The sequence below is a fragment of the Triticum aestivum genome, chromosome 1B (assembly GCF_018294505.1).
Source record: "Triticum aestivum cultivar Chinese Spring chromosome 1B, IWGSC CS RefSeq v2.1, whole genome shotgun sequence".
In the NCBI taxonomy this organism is placed as follows: domain Eukaryota; kingdom Viridiplantae; phylum Streptophyta; class Magnoliopsida; order Poales; family Poaceae; genus Triticum; species Triticum aestivum.
This window is the reverse complement of record NC_057795.1, coordinates 326384325-326403388: the sequence shown is the minus strand read 5'-3', so window position 1 is coordinate 326403388 and position 19064 is coordinate 326384325. Positions and strand designations below refer to the sequence as shown.

Sequence of the window (19064 nt, the reverse complement as noted above, 5' to 3'; positions counted from 1 at the left end):
AGACTGGTTGAGGTCTGGTCGCTACAGAGCCGGCAGGAAAAATCACGCAAGATAACCCGGCATGGGATGAAACCTGGTCAGAGCCGGCGAATTCACCATGTTATGCTAAGAATCATGATTAACTTTGGCACTCGATGCACGATGAGGTTTTGGTACAAGAGAAACTAGAATTGCATCGGATACGCCGCCACGAAATTACCAAGTTGATATGACTGACAGGCGATCCAGTTCAAAGCCAGATCGAATATTTTTTGGAGTAGTGACGCCTGTCGCCGAAACTGACTAGATATCCATCACACACGCACCATGAAGATTCCCCTAGACCGACACAAAAGAAAATTTTCCCTGTGTCACTACAAGTCCCAAGGAAACTCCACAGGGCGGCGGCAGATCAAACCGAAGGCGTCTCGTCATTCCTACTTTTCATGGGAAGGTAAAATTGACCTGCCTGCTGATTGGCCAGGGGCTGATGTGATTGGTCGCTAGTGCTGCCACTCCACACGATCCGCTCAGAGGACACCTTGCTACTATTACTACAGGCAGGACCAAATTCCAACGAGGAAAAAAGGGCATCTGCTATGGCCGCTGATCTACTAGTGGAGAACAATCAATGAAAGGTCAAACCAACCAAAAGTTTTTTATCAAAGGAAGAAGGCCATGGCTTGGAGATGGATGCGGGCGTGGGTCAACCAGGTCGCCCATGATCCAGAAGCGGATATCACCGCAACCCGGACTACTCTGTCGCGGTTCGGGAAAATATTTAACCCGGAGCACAATCTGTCAAAATTGTTCTTGTGTTTATTTTACAGGATCAGTTTAACATGGATAAATCCAAATTAAACTGGGGGCTAATGTCGGGGATATACCCCGCGGTGTGACCCGGCCGGAAGTATGACCCGGCCGGGCTTGGCTTTTTCATTGGTAATCCGCCGGAGGACTGGCGACTCACGAGTCTGGCGGCTCACTGGTCTGACGACTCACGAGCCTGGCGACTCACGGATGGCCATAACGGCGGGTCAGATAGAAAACTAGGTTTAAGGCCCAGAAGGCCGGCTCATGTTATGATGGGCCAGTTTACGAGGAAAGACATAAGGAGTTTCCCTTAAGGTGGCAAACTAGGAATCCACTTGTAATAGACTAGTCCTAATCCTAATAGGACTTCACATGTAACCGCCCCTTCAACTTATATAAGGAGGGGCAGGACACCCCAAGAGGGACAAGAAAAATAATCTCTAAGACTAGACACAAACAAAGGGGAGCCGACTTATGCGGCGACTCCCTCATGAGCATAATGAGACCTAGCCACAAACAACATGTAGGGCTATTACCGGATGATGTTTCCCGGGGCTCGAAGCTGTCTAAATCCTTGTTTTATATTGCGTCTTTTGATTCCGCCCAACCCCTCTCAAGCTACCACATAGATGTGTTGGCCTCGCGACTAAGTCCTCACACTAAAGACATCTACCATGACAATTTCACGACACGGCCCGTAACATGCACCCGTAAATAAATGCAATTATGGCTGTTGGATGGCGGAAGTGGGAATCAAACTTGGGACGTCAATCTTCACAGGGTGGTATGCCAACCACTAGACTAAGCTCATTTGGTTGTTTGTTAAATAGGAAAACCATGAGATTTGACCAGTATAAATTATTTCAAAAAGGAAAAAATGCAAATTACAAAAAGAATTCACCAAAAGATTGAAAGAACCACAAATTTGAATAAGGGTTCGTACAAATTGAGAAAAGTTGGCGAATTTGAGAAAAGATCATGCACAAATTTGACGTTTTTGAAAAAAGTTCATCAATTTTAGAAAAGTTCATGAATTTGAAAAAAGTTCATCCATTTTAAAAAAAGTTCATCGATTTAAAAAACATCAATTTTGAAAAAAGTTCATCCATTTTAAAAAGAAAGTTCATCGATTTTAAAAAATTCATTGGATTTGGTAAAAAAAATCATAAAATCTTAAAAAAAAATCATCGAATCTGACTAGGATTTTTCCGGAGAAGCTACCCGTCCGTCACGCGCTGTAGGCCGCACCGTTGCTCTGAGATCATGTTCATCGCATCTGGATATTTTACCGTGCAGTTTCAGCCCAATAACTAAAGAACAGGCTTCCGATAAGAAAGAGGAGTCGGACAGACACGACCACGGATCTGGTCCATATAGAGGTGACGGCGCCACGGTCGTTGCTCTATCCAATCCCTAATCCCCGATCCCCAATCCCCGTGTCCAAACTATTCCGCCGCCGTCGTCGATGGACGGAATAGAAGCTAGCGCTGGCGCTGGCCTGCCACGACCGCCCCAGTTCGACTGCCTGTTCACGGACGAGGGGTGGGCCTTGCTGTCCGAGGAAACACGCCGTTCAATTATAGGAGTTCTGGATCATGACAGAGAAGAGAAGATCAGCCTCCTACAGCGCCGTCAGGCCCGAAAGGACCGCCGCAAGGCCCTGCCGGATCATCGGCCGGATATACGACCTAGCGAGTCCCTCGATTCTATCTTGTCCAGGGATGTTCGTGATTCAGATCAACTTTTGTGGATCCGACAACATCGCATGCTCAACCTTTCAGAATGTAAGTTGCATCATTCGATCTTTTACTAAGTTTTTGTTTTCAATCCGTTCACTTCTTTTTTCATTTACATTTCCCCAGCTCTACTGCCGCCGATGCGCTACACCTCCTGCGAACTCCTCGGGAACGGATGCTCTCATTATCCTCATCCTATGCTACAGTTCTTCGGTATTTTTGTCCAGTTTTACAGGAACGCCTTGAATATCATGCGAGACAATACAAGGTCCTCACATATTGATGTATATGGCTTGCTTGCTGTAAGGGATACCTTGGATTATTCCCGGAACTATATTTTTCAGCGATCTAGAGAGAACCCTCAACCTATAGACGTGGTAATTCTTTTCTCCATTTGGGTTGGTTAAGAACACTATATTTGTGTCCATTTGCGTTGGTTAAGACACTAGTATATTTTTGTCCGTTTGTTATGGTTACAATAACACTATACTGATGTCTAAATCTTCCACTTAAACCTGTATTTGCCAAAAAAAATATCAACTGGAAATTGCTATATACTCCCTCTGTGATACTCCCTCCATCCCAAAATAAGTGACTCAACTTTGTCCTGACGGGGAGTATAATATAAGACGTTTTTTGACACTGCCATGTATTCTAAAAAACTGTCTTTATAGAAGTTACACAAGGAGTGCTGTTTTACTATCTACTCCCTCCGTTCCTAAATATTTGTCTTTTTAGAGTTTCAAATGGACTACCACATACGGATGTATACAGACATGTTTTAGAGTGTACATTCACTTATTTTGCTTTGTATGTAGTCACTTATTGAAATTTCTAGAAAGACAAATATTTAGGAACGGAGGGAGTATATCATAAATTAATCTGCGATTGATATATTTCTTTACTACATTTTAGGATGGTGGTTATCTAAGTCTGAGCTACCCTGCACGAGGCATATCTGCAATGGGCTGCTTGATTGAAATTGATATAAAGATCAAGGGCAAGGAGGTTGACAAAGATCTGTCAATTATTGATGGATCTGTGAAAGCCTTTGGGCAGTTTGACTCGAGGACTGCTAAGCATGTTGATAACATCAATGGTAAAATTATATTCAAGACGCATATTGTTCGTAAAGGTGTCGAGGCAACTATAGACCTTGATTTTGTGGAGGTGCCAACAGATGGCTTCAGTGTGCGGATGCGTGGCAGTACCGTCCGTTATAAAGCTGTCTACTCCTTTATCAACGAGGGTTGTGAAGCTGATAGTTTTATAGCTTCACCTGGGAAGTACAATAAGAAATTTGTCGCAGCTGTGAGCATAGGTGATACACTATGCATAGATTTCATGGAGAAGAAGCGAGAAGTGCTCTCTTTTGTATCATCCAAGCACGGCAACGAGCAGCTACCTTACCGATTCAGCAATGGGGCCTTGGTCTTTGTTAAAGTCTTTTGGTCAACCATCGTTGACGGTTGGCCATTGGGTCTCTAAACAGTGGAAGAAAGGAAGAGTAGCACTATTGTCACTTTTGAAGTTTTGGATCTCTACCCCCAATTTACTCCCTCCCTTTCACAATATAAAGCGTATTAGGACTACTTGAAACAAGGGTTCAACAATTACTCTATTAATATGTACTGGTTGTGCGCCATTTGGCTCGTAAAGTATTGTGGCTATAATTTTAATGCCATCTGAATCTCATGGTAATCTTATATTTTTCTTAAAACGGTCTTAGTTGAAATGTTATTGTGGTTTTTTTTTTGAGAATCGAAATGTTATTATGTTGTTTGTGTATGAACTACGAGATGTATGTATGTGAGCAATCTAATTATCATACTAGTGGGCAGTGCGGAAGGCGCGCCTGCAGACGCTCCTCTTACCCTGAAAGTGCGTAGGAGCACTCCGCGACTCAGCCCACCAAAATTCCACCCATTCATTAACTTCAGGATTCGCATCTCCTATATTAACCAGTTTGTATTATGCCATGTATCTCCCACACGCTTTTCCTCCTGACATTGTCAGATTTTAACATGCTCCTCTTACCCTGAAAGTGCGTAGGAGCACTCCGTGACTCAGCCCACCAAAATACCACCCATTCATTAACTTCAGGATTCGCATCTCCTATATTAACCAGTTTGTATTATGCCATGTATCTCCCACACACTTTTCCTCCTGACATTGTCAGATAGCACTCGCACAGCCGGCCAACCACCCAGAGACCAAACAATCAATGCTCACGATGCCTCCCACCTCTCTTCTCTCCCCACCAACCCTTCTTCCCCAGGACGCCACTTCTTCAACGTCCATGTTTGGTCGTCCTCGTCACCAACAAGCTTGGCATGGTTGTCCTCAGTCTCAGTGCTCAAGGTCGTTGGCTCTTCCTGCTCATGGCCAGCTCCCTTGACATGGCTTTGCCGCCCTTGCGCATGGCTTCTTTGATGGCCATGAACATGCTTCGCTCCACCGCAGCTTGTTTGCATGTGACAAAACAGAGTCGTGGGCCCCTAAATAAATGTGATTCAGTGTGCTGTTGTATACCAGTGTGTATTTATCATGTATTGGTTTAAAACTGCTTTAGTTGCATGCCTCCCAAGACAATAACAAACGTGCAGATTTGGAGGGGGGGGGGGGGGGGCTGCGTCGCCAAGTGCTCTTCGTCCGCTTCCCCTCTTACCCCCTCGTTTTACATACTAGATGGAAACTGTGGCTTGCCGCACCCCTGCAGGGTGCGGTCGTATCCAACCTGGTAATAAAGGTATCAAATCAAAGGTGTGAAAACAACATGAGGATGCAATAATCCAACGGGCATTTTCATCAGAATTAAAACAACTTAAAGCGAACCCTGTAAACAACTCAAAGTAGTCCAACCTTATGTCCAACCAAATGTTGTATTCGTAATTGCAATGAAGATAGTAAAAAGAAGATATAGATAGAGTGGCACCAAATAGATACAAAAGGAAAATTGAGCCACTGATCCAGCATTAGGATTTCTCAAAGACACGTGAGGAAGACTGTCTAAGGCAATGATGAATCAAAATCCATTACAAAGCCAAATATGGTTCAGTAGAAAACATCAATTAGTACAAAGAGCATTTGGCCCACTACAATGTTGATGAATATTTCACTCACACAAAAGGTGATGTACATATATACTTTTCCTAAATGATAACGCCAGCACGTGTGGCATGAAGCAACATGGCCCAAACGCCTCTATTACCATTCATTTTGCCACGTCAAAACAGATGATATCAGCGGGAATCTTTTTGGGTTTCGGCTTAAATTTTTTTAATCTCCTAATTAAAAAGTCTAATTAAAAATCCGTTTTCACCATTAAATCCGTCCCGATGAGATCTTCAAAACAAAATCCCATGTTGGTATGTTTTGACAAAAAAAATTTGGCCAAAAGTTGCAATGATGTTTACACTTTAGTTGCCATAGTGTTTACACTAAATTTGCCATGCGGCAATTTTAGTTTATAGATCATGACCATTTTAGTATTTTGACCATGGCAATTCCAATACTTTGACCAAGAAAATTATTTTTTGTATGAACCATGGCAATTTTAAGTGCATGTATCATGACAACTTTACTTTATTGTTCATGGCAAGTCTAGTTTCTTAATTCTCGTTTTATAATATGTCAAAATTTACTTTTATAGGTATAAGAAAAAGTAGCTGAAACATATCATGGCAATTTCAGTGTAAACACCATGGCAATTCATGTGTAATAGACATGACAACTTTTAACCCCCAAAAAATGTCGTCAAAACATATTGATCTGAGATATAGTTTCAAAGATCTCGTTGCGATGGATTAAATGGTGAAAACGGATTTTCAATCAGAATTTTCATTTAAGAGATAAAACATTTTAAAAACTGGAAATGCAAAAAGATTCCCACATGCATGCATGCGATGATGTGGCGTAATCTGTGTGTTATAGAGGGTGTGGGCGGGTGTTGCTCCCACCACACGTGTGGGCGTTATCAGCGTCTATACTTTTTTACAAAGGGATGTTGCCTCACCCATACTAAAATGGCTATGTGCATGATCTGGGAAATCAGCAAGAGAAGGCAAGTATCAGCAATGATATGATCCGAGCACATTAAGTATCATCCGTAAACATATGCAAAAGGATTAACCGATAAACACCAACAAAATGGTATCTCTTTCAGGAGCAGTAGGGCAAATGGGATACAAGAAAGCCACGTCACAAGATATTAGTCCTGCATCATAAAAGCATTACAATTAGATAATTATGATGGAATATTTCAAAACTATGCTGAGCAAATGGAAATAGTAAGCTCTTTGATACAATGATAGTTAAAACTCTACTGAGTGCCTAACTAAATAGTTAATGTTGACCATTGTTAAAGATAAGATGCTTAAGATAAACCCGCAAGCCTCTTTTAGTGAAGACATACAAAAAGTTTAACTTGCAACCACAACAACTAATTCAGCACAAAGAGATTAGATTTCAGAAACATATATATATGTAATAAAAAAGCACCATAAAAAAATTGCAATTTGATAAGCAAAGCCTACAGTGCTAAAAAATCCTACTATGAAAATTATTTTCTAAACATCTATTGCATTTAATTTTCCCTTTGTTAATCAATGAAGATAAAGAGTCCACATACACAATGGCAGAAAGTGCTCAAGAATTATTTTTCACTTAATTCAAGTATAGCTTGCATTACTGACAATAAAAAGGAAGGCATGCATTAAAATCAATGTAACTGAAGTGAATCACAAAGATATCACTCATGCTTGAGCTATAAGGCCTGAGCAAAAGAAAAACAAAAAACAATAATCTATTCAATGGCAACCAGGAGGACAACTGATGGACCAACTAAACACATGTATCATATATAGTCAATAACAAAACCTTTGTCCTGGATCATAATCTCATCTAACTTAAATCAATTCAACCTCTTCTTTCTTTACTGAACGATCAGAAGAACTAACAGAAAGTATTTTTAGTAGATATCCCAGTGGTACGATGACATTGTCGAACAAAGTGGCTTCTATTAAAGCTGCCCAATTTTCCATAGTTTACTAAAAGGGAGCAACTATCAATCTATAATGGACTGTATAAGCAAACAAATGTTGATGCTACATGATTTAAAGCTAGCAACCAATTCTCAAACGAGGAGAGAAAATTAAGTCATACCTTGGCAGTGGCCACTCCAAGTCCTCCTCTCCTTGCAGATCCGAGATGACCTCCATCAACCGCTCCCTTGGCAGCGTCTACTCGAGGTCCACTCCCCCATGTAGATGATCTTGTCACGGAACAAGTAAGGTGCAACAGTTACCACCCATAAAATCCTAAATGGAAAAAATAATAAATTGCATGCCTCAATTAGAATGTGAGAACATAGAGAGACTAACCTTGAGGAACATCTCCAGGGATACATCGAAAATGTCATCGACCTTGTTGATGTTGAGAACAACTTTAAATACTTTCTATATCTGAGAGTACGCCAACAATAGGAACAACTACGAGTAGGTGCTGCAACAGACACTGAGAATGTTAACCTTAATTAATCTTGAGACTATAGATATAACTTTAGCACTGAATGAACTATGCAAGTATACTAATTCAAACTCCACATATCATTCCAGCAAGAGCATAGATGTGACATCATAATCATAAGTTCTCTAAAAGAACAAACATGGTAGAATGATCAAGAAATAGCAAGATTAAACAATAAAAATGGTGTGCCACTTGCAATCTTGTGAAGATGCGGTGTGAAAATATCAGAAGATCTCTCCTAGACAACAGTGAATCCTTCCCTGCCAGCCTTCTTGGATTCAAGTGTAGAGACCACTTGCACTCTGTAAAAGATGAGGAAATCAAGTTGACATCAGAGAGAGAGAGAGAGAGAGAGAGGGAGGGAGAGAGAGAAACCTGGTTGGCTGGGTGATGGTGCTCTCCTCCTGATGGAACGACAATGATATAAGCATCTTCCCAGGGAAGAGCTCCTCCCTGGTGCGTGGTTGGTGGGCCAATGGGGCGGACGACAGCGAGCTCGCCCAGTCCTAGGTTAGGGGCAAGGGAAATGGGCTTGATGGCACATGAGTTGGGGCAACACTGGTGTGGCTGTGCACACTAATGAGGAAGACGAGAGGGACCAACAAGAGAATAAGGCGGCGAGGGTCCAAGCTCGCGAGGGTTGGGAGTCGCCGAATGCTGTCGTGCCCCCCTTTCTAGCCGTCTGCTGCACCAATGGAATCAGGAGACAATGCACATCTTAATCTGTAAAGGCAGACGGAAATGAAAGGGACACCACCTGACAAACTACGACGGGGAAAGAAGAGGCCTGCCACTCCTCCCGCCACACCTGACGAACCGTAGTTTATCATTGCAGATGGAAATGAAAGGGACAATATGTTGATGGAATATTGGTGAATTATAATATCAAATTGCCACATAAATGATACACCACGACTGGAATAACATGAGCTAACTAATTGATCCAGAGCAGAGGATTTTAGTAAGTAACAAAAATGTGCCTCTTGTGAGATTGGACTGCAATGGTGTTTTCTTTTATCAATGGAATGGGACCACAACTAAATTTTGTATGAAAGCGGGAATGCCGTCTTCTTTCATTTAATTAATAGCACTGCAGCTATATGTATCGAAACAAACCGATACATTATGAGAGCTGAAAACTGCATCCATGCTTTTTTATAGCACTACAACTATATGTATCAAAACAAACCAATACATTATGAAAACTGAAAACTACACTCATGCCTTTTGAGCATTATAGCCCTATACTATATATGGAACACACTACATGATGTATTCTGAGCTTGTTTTCAAGAAGTGCACAACAATATCTGATAGTAATTAATTTTCTACTCTTTACCTACTTATAACAACAATATATTAACAAAGCTTACAGAGCACTATGAAATAAATTGCAGCCCTTGGCACATGCTAACAAAAATCTGATGTGGTGAGCTTCAAAAACAGACTACTAACTGGACTACACAGCGCATGCAACATCCTAACTACTAAAATAGTATGATTTGAAGCTGGGGCTATTTGTCATCCTATCTAGCAAAATCTACATCAATCAAATAAAGAAGCACAAGAGGGCGATGATGTGCCATCTAATGCTAGAAATTTGTGTAATAGCTGTCGGGTGGGTAGGGGTTACCTGTTACATGCAGGTCACCACCGACCATGAGGGATAAGTTCCGCGAGAGTTCATCTTCCATGTTAGTTGAGGCCTTCGCTGTCAGATTCGTCGGCGCAACACATCGGCGCTTCATCCCGAGCACCATGAAGGGGTGAGCCCCATGAGAAGGATCTGGTTATCTACCCAACTAAAGCTTCCCATCAGTGCGCATCTCATGACTAAATTTGTTAGGAACCAACTAATTAATAGAAGATTGGAGGGTTCCATGTTTATCGAAACTTGACTTGATAGCATAATCTGTTGTAAGTTCTAACTACACGTGGATTAAGACAGATGGCCAATTACATGATAGACCTATTGTTGTGGTTATGTCGTTGTCCATCCAATAGAAAAGAAAGGGTACCCTTCATTCTGTAGGAATCTGAGAGGCACACACAAGTTGTTCCAAGTTGGCATGACCATCACCAAAGACATAGTCAGTATATATAAGACCAAAAGAAGTAGACCAACAATCTTGAGACATATCATATTCAAATGCATATTCAGAAAGACCTACCCTACAACCAATTCATCTCCTAGCACCGGATAGGAACAAAAACCTCCTTTCAAAAGAGAAAGGACACAGCCTCATGCCAAATCGGTCCTCCTTGACAGAAAAAAAGAGGCACCTAACAAGATAAGAAAGGCAACAAAAGCTACCGTGTTAAATCCCCACCTATCAAGTGCATTCAGTGAATCATATTGCACGTCACTAATCAACCAATCAACTGGCATTAATAATGTAATGAGCCATTGCCCTTTTTTGTTAGCAAATATCAGCACTCACTACTGCAGGATGCTGCTAACGTGACACTACGATCAGAGACCCTTCGAGAAACTGTGTGCGATGCAATAATCGCAAACAGTGGTGTCAGAGAACCGTAAAAAATGTCCAAAACGTTTGCGATGACGGATGCATCAAACACGGTTTAGATTTCAGTTGCGTGTGCAATGAAGGGCAAACGGTTGATCCAGCAGAACTATTTGCAATGAGGAAGAACAACAGAAACGGGTAGCCATATCAATGTGTGTGCAATATACGGCATACAGTTCCCTCTGATGAACTGTGTGCTATTAGGGAATGTGATACGTCTCCATTGTATCTATAATTTTTGATTGTTCCATGCCAATATTCTACAACTTTTATATACTTTTGGCAACTTTTTATACTATTTTTGGGACTAACATATTGATCCAGTGCCCAGTGCCAGTTCCTGTCAGTTGCATGTTTTTTGTTTCGCAGAAAATCCATATCAAACGGAGTCCAAACGCGATAAAAACTTCCGGAGGTTTTTTGGAATATATGCGATTTTTGGGAAAAAGAATCAACGTGAGACGATGCCCAAGGAGTCCACGAGGCAGGGGGCGTGCCCCTGGGGGTAGGGCGCGCCCTGGGCCTAGTGGACACTCCGGAAGGCGGTTGGTGCCCTTCTTTCGCCACAAGAAAGCCAATATCCGGATAAAAACCATGTCCAAAGTACAACCCAATCGGAGTTACGGATCTCCGAGAATTTAAGAAATGGTGAAAGGGCAAAATCAGGGAGCGCAGAAACAGAAGGAAACAGAGAGAGAGATCCAATCTCGGAGGGGCTCTCGCCCCTCCGCCACCATGGAGACCATGGACCAGAGGGACCCTTCTCCCATCTAGGGGGAAGGTCAAGGAATAAGAAGAAGAAGAAGGGGGGGGCCCTCTCCCCCTCTCTCCCAGTGGCGTCGGAACGCCACCGGGGCCATCATCGTGACGGAGATCTACATCAACAAATTCACCGCCGTCATCACCAACTCTCTCCCCTTCTATGCAGCAGTGTAACACCTCTTCTCCCTTCTATAATCTCTACTTCAACATGGTGCTCAACGCTATATATTATTTTCCAATGATGTATGGCTATCCTATGATGTTTGAGTAGATCCGTTTTGTCCTATGGGTTCATTGATGATCGTGATTGGTTTGAGTTGCATGTTTTATTATTGGTGTTGTCCTATGGTGCTCTCCATGTCGCGCAAGCATGAGGGATCCCCGTTGTAGGGTTTGCAATATGTTCATGATTTGCTTATGGTGGGTGGCGTGAGTGACAGAAGCACAGACCCGAGTAAGTAGGTTGTTTGCGTATGGGAGTAAAGAGGAATTGATGCCTTATAATGCTATGGTTGGGTTTTACCTTAATGATCTTTAGTAGTTGCGGATGCTTGCTAGAGTTCCAATCATAAGTGCATATGATCCAAGGACAGAAAGTATGTTAGCGTATGCCTCTCCCTCATATTAAATTACAATAGTGATTACCGATCTAGTTATCAATTGCCTAGGGACAAATAACTTTCTTGTGACAAAAAGCTCTCTACTAAAACTAACTTAGTTGTGTCTTCATCTAAATAGCCCCTACTTTTTATTTACACGCTCTTTATTATCTTGCAAACCTATCCAAAAACACCTACAAAGTACTTGTAGTTTCATACTTGTTCTAGGTAAAGCGAACGTTAAGCGTGTGTAGAGTTGTATCGGTGGTCCGTAGAAGTTGAGGGAATATTTGTTCTGCCTTTAGCTCCTCATTGGGTTCAACACTCTTACTTATCGAAAGAGGCTACAACTGACCCCCTATACTTGTGGGCTATCAAGACCTTTTTCTAGCGCCGTTGCTAGGGAGCAATAGCGTGGGGTGAATATTCTCGTGTGTGCTTGTTTCCTTTATCACTAAGTAGTTTTTATTTTCTGTTCTAAGTTGTTCTCTATCTTTACTTATGGATATGGAACACGAAATACCAAAAAATTAGGTGTAATTGCTACTCATGGAGATGGGGAACCTCCTAAAACCCTCGATGCTCATTATGTGAAAGATATTATGCACTACTTTAGTAATCTTGAGAAAATCCATTCAACTATATAGTGGGAGACATGTTGGATCAATGTGAATACTTTAGGGATTATCGCTTGACTCAAAAAGGAAAACCATTATGGGATCAAACTCATATGTTGCATTGGTATGCTCAGCAACTATGCTTGAGATATGATTATACTTGTTGCTCTAGGATGAAGGCTCCATACCTTCCCTTTTCATGCGGATTTAGTGATAATGAAACCTGCCTTCTTATGCTAATGGTGTATATGATTACTATGATGTGGAATGAATAGAAGAATTTGTTGCTTTTAAGGGCGCTTATGAAATTGAATCTTTGTTTGAAAAGTATGAAGCTTTTGATGATGATGTTTATAGGCCTGAAAATTTTGCTATACTAAAATATTTCTATGAGAATTATGAATATAATGCTGATATTGATGCATTTATTGAGAAAGTCTCCGCTGTCCAAGAAGAGACTAATATTTTGCAGGAATCTATGGAAGAAGAAATTGCCGAAACTGTGAGCTCATTGGATTAAAAAGATGATGAGGACAGCGAAGAACAAAAGGAGGAAGAGCGGATTAGCTACCCGTGCCCACCTTCTAGTGAGAGTAACCCTCCAACTCATACATTGTTTAATGTCCCTTCATTCTTACCGAAGGATGAATGCTATGATAGTTGCTATGATCCCATTGATTCATTTGAAATACCCCTTTTTGATGAACTTGATGCTTGTTATGCTTGTGGCCATGATTCCAATATGAATGATGCTTATGGAGATGAACTTTCTATAGTTCCTTATGTTAAGAATGAAATTGTTTATGTTGCACCCACGCATGATAGTCCTATTATGTTTTTGAATTCTCCCAACCACACTATATCGGAGAAGTTTGTGCTTATTAAGGATTATATTGATGGGTTGCATTCTACTATTGCACATAATGATTTTGATAAATATAATATGCATGTGCTTGCTGCTCCTACTTGCAATTATTATGAGAGAGGAACTACATCTCCGCCTCTCTATGTTTCCAATACGATAACATTGCAAGAAACTATTTATACTATGCATTGGCCTTTACTTTGTGTGCATGAATTGTTCTTCTATGACATGCCGATGCATAGGAAGAGAGGTAGACTTCATCATTACATGACATATGTTACTTTGTGCTCACTACTAAATTACAAATCATTGTTAATTAAAATTGGATTTGATATACCTTGGGATCCGTGTGGATCCATTACTTGAGCACTATATGCCTAGCTTAATGTCTTTAAAGAAAGTGCTGCCAGGGAGACAACCCGGAAGTTTTAGAGAATCGTTTATTTCTGTTGAGTGCTTTTATAAAGTTTAAAAAACAAAAAAATAAAGAGGGGAACCTAAAACTCAAAAAGAAAAGTGAAAGTGAGGGAGACGAGCATTGTTAAAGTGGGAGCATGCCTTGAACTTTGTTCATGCCCATGGAAACTTTGTGAATCTTAATTATAGAAACTTTTCAACAAAAATAATTATCTCCTTGTATAAATCCATTGTATTATAAAAATAATGTGCCAAGATTTGCCTTTAGGATAATTAGATTGCTTGTTTGGTTTGTGCGGTGTAAAAACAGAAACTTTGGCTTTAGTGCGTGATTTTACATTTTTTACTGAAAAGTCAAACGGTTCTGAAACTTTTTGCACAGTACTTCTATACAAAGTTTTCATTTTTTCATAATTTTTTCAGAATTGTTGGGGATACAGAAGTATGGTAGATGTTCAGATTACTATGGACTGTCCTGTTTAAGACAGATTCTGTTTTTGATGCATTGTTTTGCTCGTTTTGATGAAACTATCGATTTTATCGGTGGTATAAGCCATAGACAAGTTATAATACAGTAGCTAAAATGAAAAAATAGAATATGAATGAGTTTTCAATAGTACTTAAAGTGCTGATTTGTTTTATTATACTAACGGATCTCACGGGGGTTTTGTTAAGTTTTGTGTGATTGAAGTTTTCAAGTTTTGGGTGAGATCACGATGGATGAAGGAATAAGGAGTGGCAAGAGCCTAAGCTTGGGGATGCTGTAGGAACCCCAAGGTAAATATTCAAGGACTCCCAAGCAACTAAGCTTGAGGATGACCCGGAAGGCATCCCCTCTTTCTTCTAACGATCATCGGTAATTTTACTTGGAGCTATATTTTTATTCGTCACATGATATGCATAAATCTTGGAGCATCGTGTGCTTTTTTATTTTTATTTTAATAATGCACCATGATGGTATGAGATAGTCCTTGGTTGATTTATAGAATGCTCTTTGCACTTCACTTATATCTTTTGAGTATGGCTTTATAGAATGCTTCATGTGCTTCACTTATATCATTTGAAGTTTGGATTGCCTGTTTCTTTACACATAGAAAACCACCAGTTGTAGAATGCTCTTTTGCTTCACTTATATTTCTTAGAGCATGGGCATATCTTTTGTAGAAAGAATTAAACTCTCTTGCTTCACTTACATCTATTTAGAGAGATGACAGGAATTGGTCATTCACATGGTTAGTCATAAAATCCTACATAAAACTTGTAGATCACTAAATATGATATGTTTGATTCCTTGCAATAGTTTTGCGATATAAAGATGGTGATATTAGAGTCATGCTAGTGAGTAATTGTGGATTGGTAGAAATACTTGTGTTGAGGTTTGTGATTCCTGAAGCATGCACGTATGGTGAACCGTTATGTGATGAAGTCGGAGCATGATTTATTTTTTGATTGTCTTCCTTATGAGTGGCGGTCGGGGACGAGCGATGGTCTTTTCCTACCAATCTATCCCCCTAGGAGCATGCGCGTAGTACTTTGTTTCGATAGCTAATAGACTTTTGCAATAAGTATGCGAGTTCTTTATGACTAATGTTGAGTCCATGGATTATACGCACTCTCACCCTTCCACCTTTGCTAGCCTCTTCGGTATCGTGCATTTCCCTTTCTCACCTCGAGAGTTGGTGCAAACTTCGCCGGTGCATCCAAACCCTGTGATACGATACGCTCTATCACACATAAGCCTCCTTATATCTTCCTCAAAACAGCCACCATATCTACTATCATGGCATTTCTATAGCCATTCCGAGATATATTGCCATGCAACTTCCATCATATTCATATACATGACTTGAGCATTCATTGTCATATTGCTTTGCATGATCATAAGATAGCTAGCATGATATTTTCATGGCTTGTCCGTTTTTTGATATCTTTGCTATGCTAGATCATCGCACATCCCGGTACACTGCTAGAGGCATTCATATAGAGTCATATTGTTCTAGATATCGAGTTGTAATATTGAGTTGTAAGTAAATAGAAGTGTGATGATCATCATTATTAGAGCATTGCCCCAGTGAGGAAAGGATGATGGAGACTATGATTCCCCCACAAGTCGGGACGAGACTCCAGACTTTTAAAAAAAGAGGCCAAAGAAGCCCAAATAAAAAAAGAGGCCAAAGAAGCCCACCAAAAAAAACAAAAACAAAAAAACAAAAAAGGAGAGAAAAGGAGAGAAGGGGCAATGTTACTATCCTTTTACCACACTTGTGCTTCAAAGTAGCACCATGTTCTTCATATAGAGAGTCTCTTGAGTTATCACTTTCATATACTAGTGGGAATTTTCATTATAGAACTTGGCTTGTATATTCTGATGATGGGCTTCCTCAAATGCCCGAGGTCTTCATGAGCAAGCAAGTTGGATGCACACCCACTTAGTTTCCAGTTTGAGCTTTCATACACTTATAGCTCTTAGTGCATCTGTTGCATGGCAATCCCTACTCCTCACAGTGACATCAATTGATGGGCATCTCCATAGCCCGTTGATTAGCCGCGTCGATGTGAGACTTTCTCCTTTTTGTCTTCTCCACACAACCTCCACCATCATATTCTATTCCACCTATAGTGCTATATCCATGGCTCACGCTCATGTATTGCGTGAAAGTTTAAAAGGTTTGAGAACATTAAAAGTATGAAACAATTGCTTGGCTTATCATCGGGGTTGTGCTTGATTTAAATATTTTCTGTGGTGAAGATGGAGCATAGCCAGACTATATGATTTTGTAGGGATAACTTTCTTTGGCCATGTTATTTTGAAAAGAGATGATTGCTTTATTAGTATGCTTGAAGTATTATTGTGCTAACATCAAATCATAGACTATTGCTTTGAATAACTCGTGTCTTAATATTCATGCCATGATTAGATTACATGATTAAGATTATGCTACGTAGAATTCCACATCAAAAATTATCTTTTTTATCATTTACCTACTCAAGAACGAGCAGGAATTAAGCTTGGGGATGCTGATACATCTCTGTCGTATCTATAATTTTTGATTGTTCCATGCCAATATTCTACAACTTTTATATACTTTTGGCAACTTTTTATACTATTTTTGGGACTAACATATTGATCCAGTGCCTAGTGCCAGTTCCTGTTGCATGTTTTTTGTTTCGCAGAAAATCCATATCAAACGGAGTCCAAACAAGATAAAAACTTCCGGAGATTTTTTTGGAATATATGTGATTTTTGGGAAGAAGAATCAACGTGAGACGATGCCCGAGGAGTCCATGAGGAAGGGGAGCACGCCCCATGGGGTAGCGCGCCCAGGGCCCTTGTGGACACTCCGTAAGGCGGTTGGTGCCCTTCTTTCACCGCAAGAAAGCCAATATCCGGATAAAAATTGTATCCAAAGTACAACCTAATCGGAGTTACGGATCTCTGGGAATTTAAGAAATGGTGAAAGGGAAGAATCAGGGAGCACAGAAACAGAAGGAAACAGAGAGAGAGAGAGATCCAATCTCGGAGGGGCTCTCACCCCTCTACCGCCATGGAGACCATGGACCAGAGGGGAAACCTTCTCCCATCTAGGGGGAAGGTCAAGGAAGAAGAAGAAGAAGAAGAAGGGGGGCTCTCTCCCCCTCTCTCCTGGTGGCGCCGGAACGCCGCCGGGGCCATCATCGTGACGGAGATCTACACAAACAACTTCACCGCCGTCATCACCAACTCTCTCCCCCTCTATGCAGCGGTGTAACACCTCTTCTCCCCGCTATAATCTCTACTTGAATGTGGTGCTCAATGCTATATATTATTTCCCAATGATGTATGGCTATCCTATGATGTTTGAGTAGATCCATTTTGTCCTATGGGTTCATTGATGATCGTGATTGGTTTGAGTTGCATGTTTTATTATTGGTGCTGTTCTATGGTGCTCTCCGTGTCGCGCAAGCGTGAGTGATCCCCACTGTAGGGTTTGCAATATGTTCATGATTTGCTTATGGTGGGTGGCGTGAGTGACAGAAGCACAAACCCGAGTAAGTAGGTTGTTTGCGTATGGGAATAAAGAGGACTTGATGCCTTATAATGCTATGGTTGGGTTTTTACCTTAATGATCTTTAGTAGTTTTGGATGCTTGCTAGAGTTCCAATCATAAGTGCATATGATCCAAGGACAGAAAGTATGTTATTGTATGCCTCTCCCTCATATAAAATTGCAATAGTGATTACCGGTCTAGTTATCGATTGCCTAGGGAAAAATAATTTTCTTGTGACAAAAAGCTCTCTACTAAAACGAACTTAGTTGTGTCTTCATCTAAACAGCCCCTACTTTTTATTTATGCCCTCTTTATTATCTTGCAAACCTATCCAAGAACACCTACAAAGTACTTCTAGTTTCATCTTGTTCTAGGTAAAGCGAACGTTAAGCATGCGTAGAGTTGTATCGGTGGTCGATAGAACTTGAGGGAATATTTGTTTTGCCTTTAGCTCCTCATTGGGTTCGACACTCTTACTTATCAAAAGAGGCTACAACTGATCCCCTATACTTGTGGGTTATCAGAATGCAACAGAAACGGTCAGCCAGATCAAGGTGTGTGATATACGACATTTGGTTCACTCGGACAAACTGTTTTCGATTAGGCAAGAGAACAGAAACGGTTCATCTTAACAAGATGTGTGTGATATGTGGCATTTGCGATCAGCCAAAAGAACACATATGATTTGTGTAAACCAGATGTGTGTGATACGCAGCAAACAACCCACTTGGATGAACTGTTTGGGATGAGAAATTATAACACAGACGGTTCCTATAGTAAGTTTGTTTGTGATTCTGTTCATACAATTTTTTTTGAAAAAATGCAAACTAGTTGCTTGCGGTGACTAGGACTATCACACACGATGCATCCGCATGTACTCGTGTGTGATGATTAGTAAGTTACACATAATGAACGGCCGCAATGGTGATCTGCTGATCATGGAGTCCAAGAAGACCGTTGTCGGAAGGCCGCCAACTCATCTTTTTAGCCTATATTTTATTATAATTGTATGCATAAGTAGGTTGTGAGTGTTTTGTGCCTTGTCGCATGTGACATTTTGAATTATCCTGAATATGTAAGACAATTATTAACCGTTGCCATTGTAAATTTGCCTCAACGGCGAGCAGAGCGCGCAGGGACGCCATGAACCGCAAAAAAAAAGAAACAAAAAGCAGGGACGCCACTGTGAGCAAC

At 40.8% G+C, this 19064-nt stretch overlaps 1 protein-coding gene across 1 annotated transcript; it reads left to right on the top strand.

The window, feature by feature from the left end:
- The first annotated feature begins 2158 nt into the window (after positions 1–2158).
- On the top strand, positions 2159–4214 carry LOC123090914 (uncharacterized). The gene is made up of 3 exons (XM_044512270.1): positions 2159–2576; positions 2655–2905; positions 3444–4214. Exons 1-3 carry the CDS (start codon positions 2258–2260, stop codon positions 4014–4016), a joined length of 1143 nt encoding a protein of 380 aa, XP_044368205.1. The 5' UTR covers positions 2159–2257; the 3' UTR covers positions 4017–4214.
- Positions 4215–19064: the final 14850 nt, after the last annotated feature.

Coding starts and splice junctions, on each gene's coding strand:
- LOC123090914 (XM_044512270.1), top strand. CDS start 2,258: ATGGACGGAATAGAAGCTAGCGCTGGCGCTGGCCTGCCACGACCGCCC. Junction 2,577..2,654: donor CATGCTCAACCTTTCAGAAT/GTAAGTTGCATC, acceptor ACATTTCCCCAG/CTCTACTGCCGCCGATGCGC. Junction 2,906..3,443: donor ACCCTCAACCTATAGACGTG/GTAATTCTTTTC, acceptor ACTACATTTTAG/GATGGTGGTTATCTAAGTCT.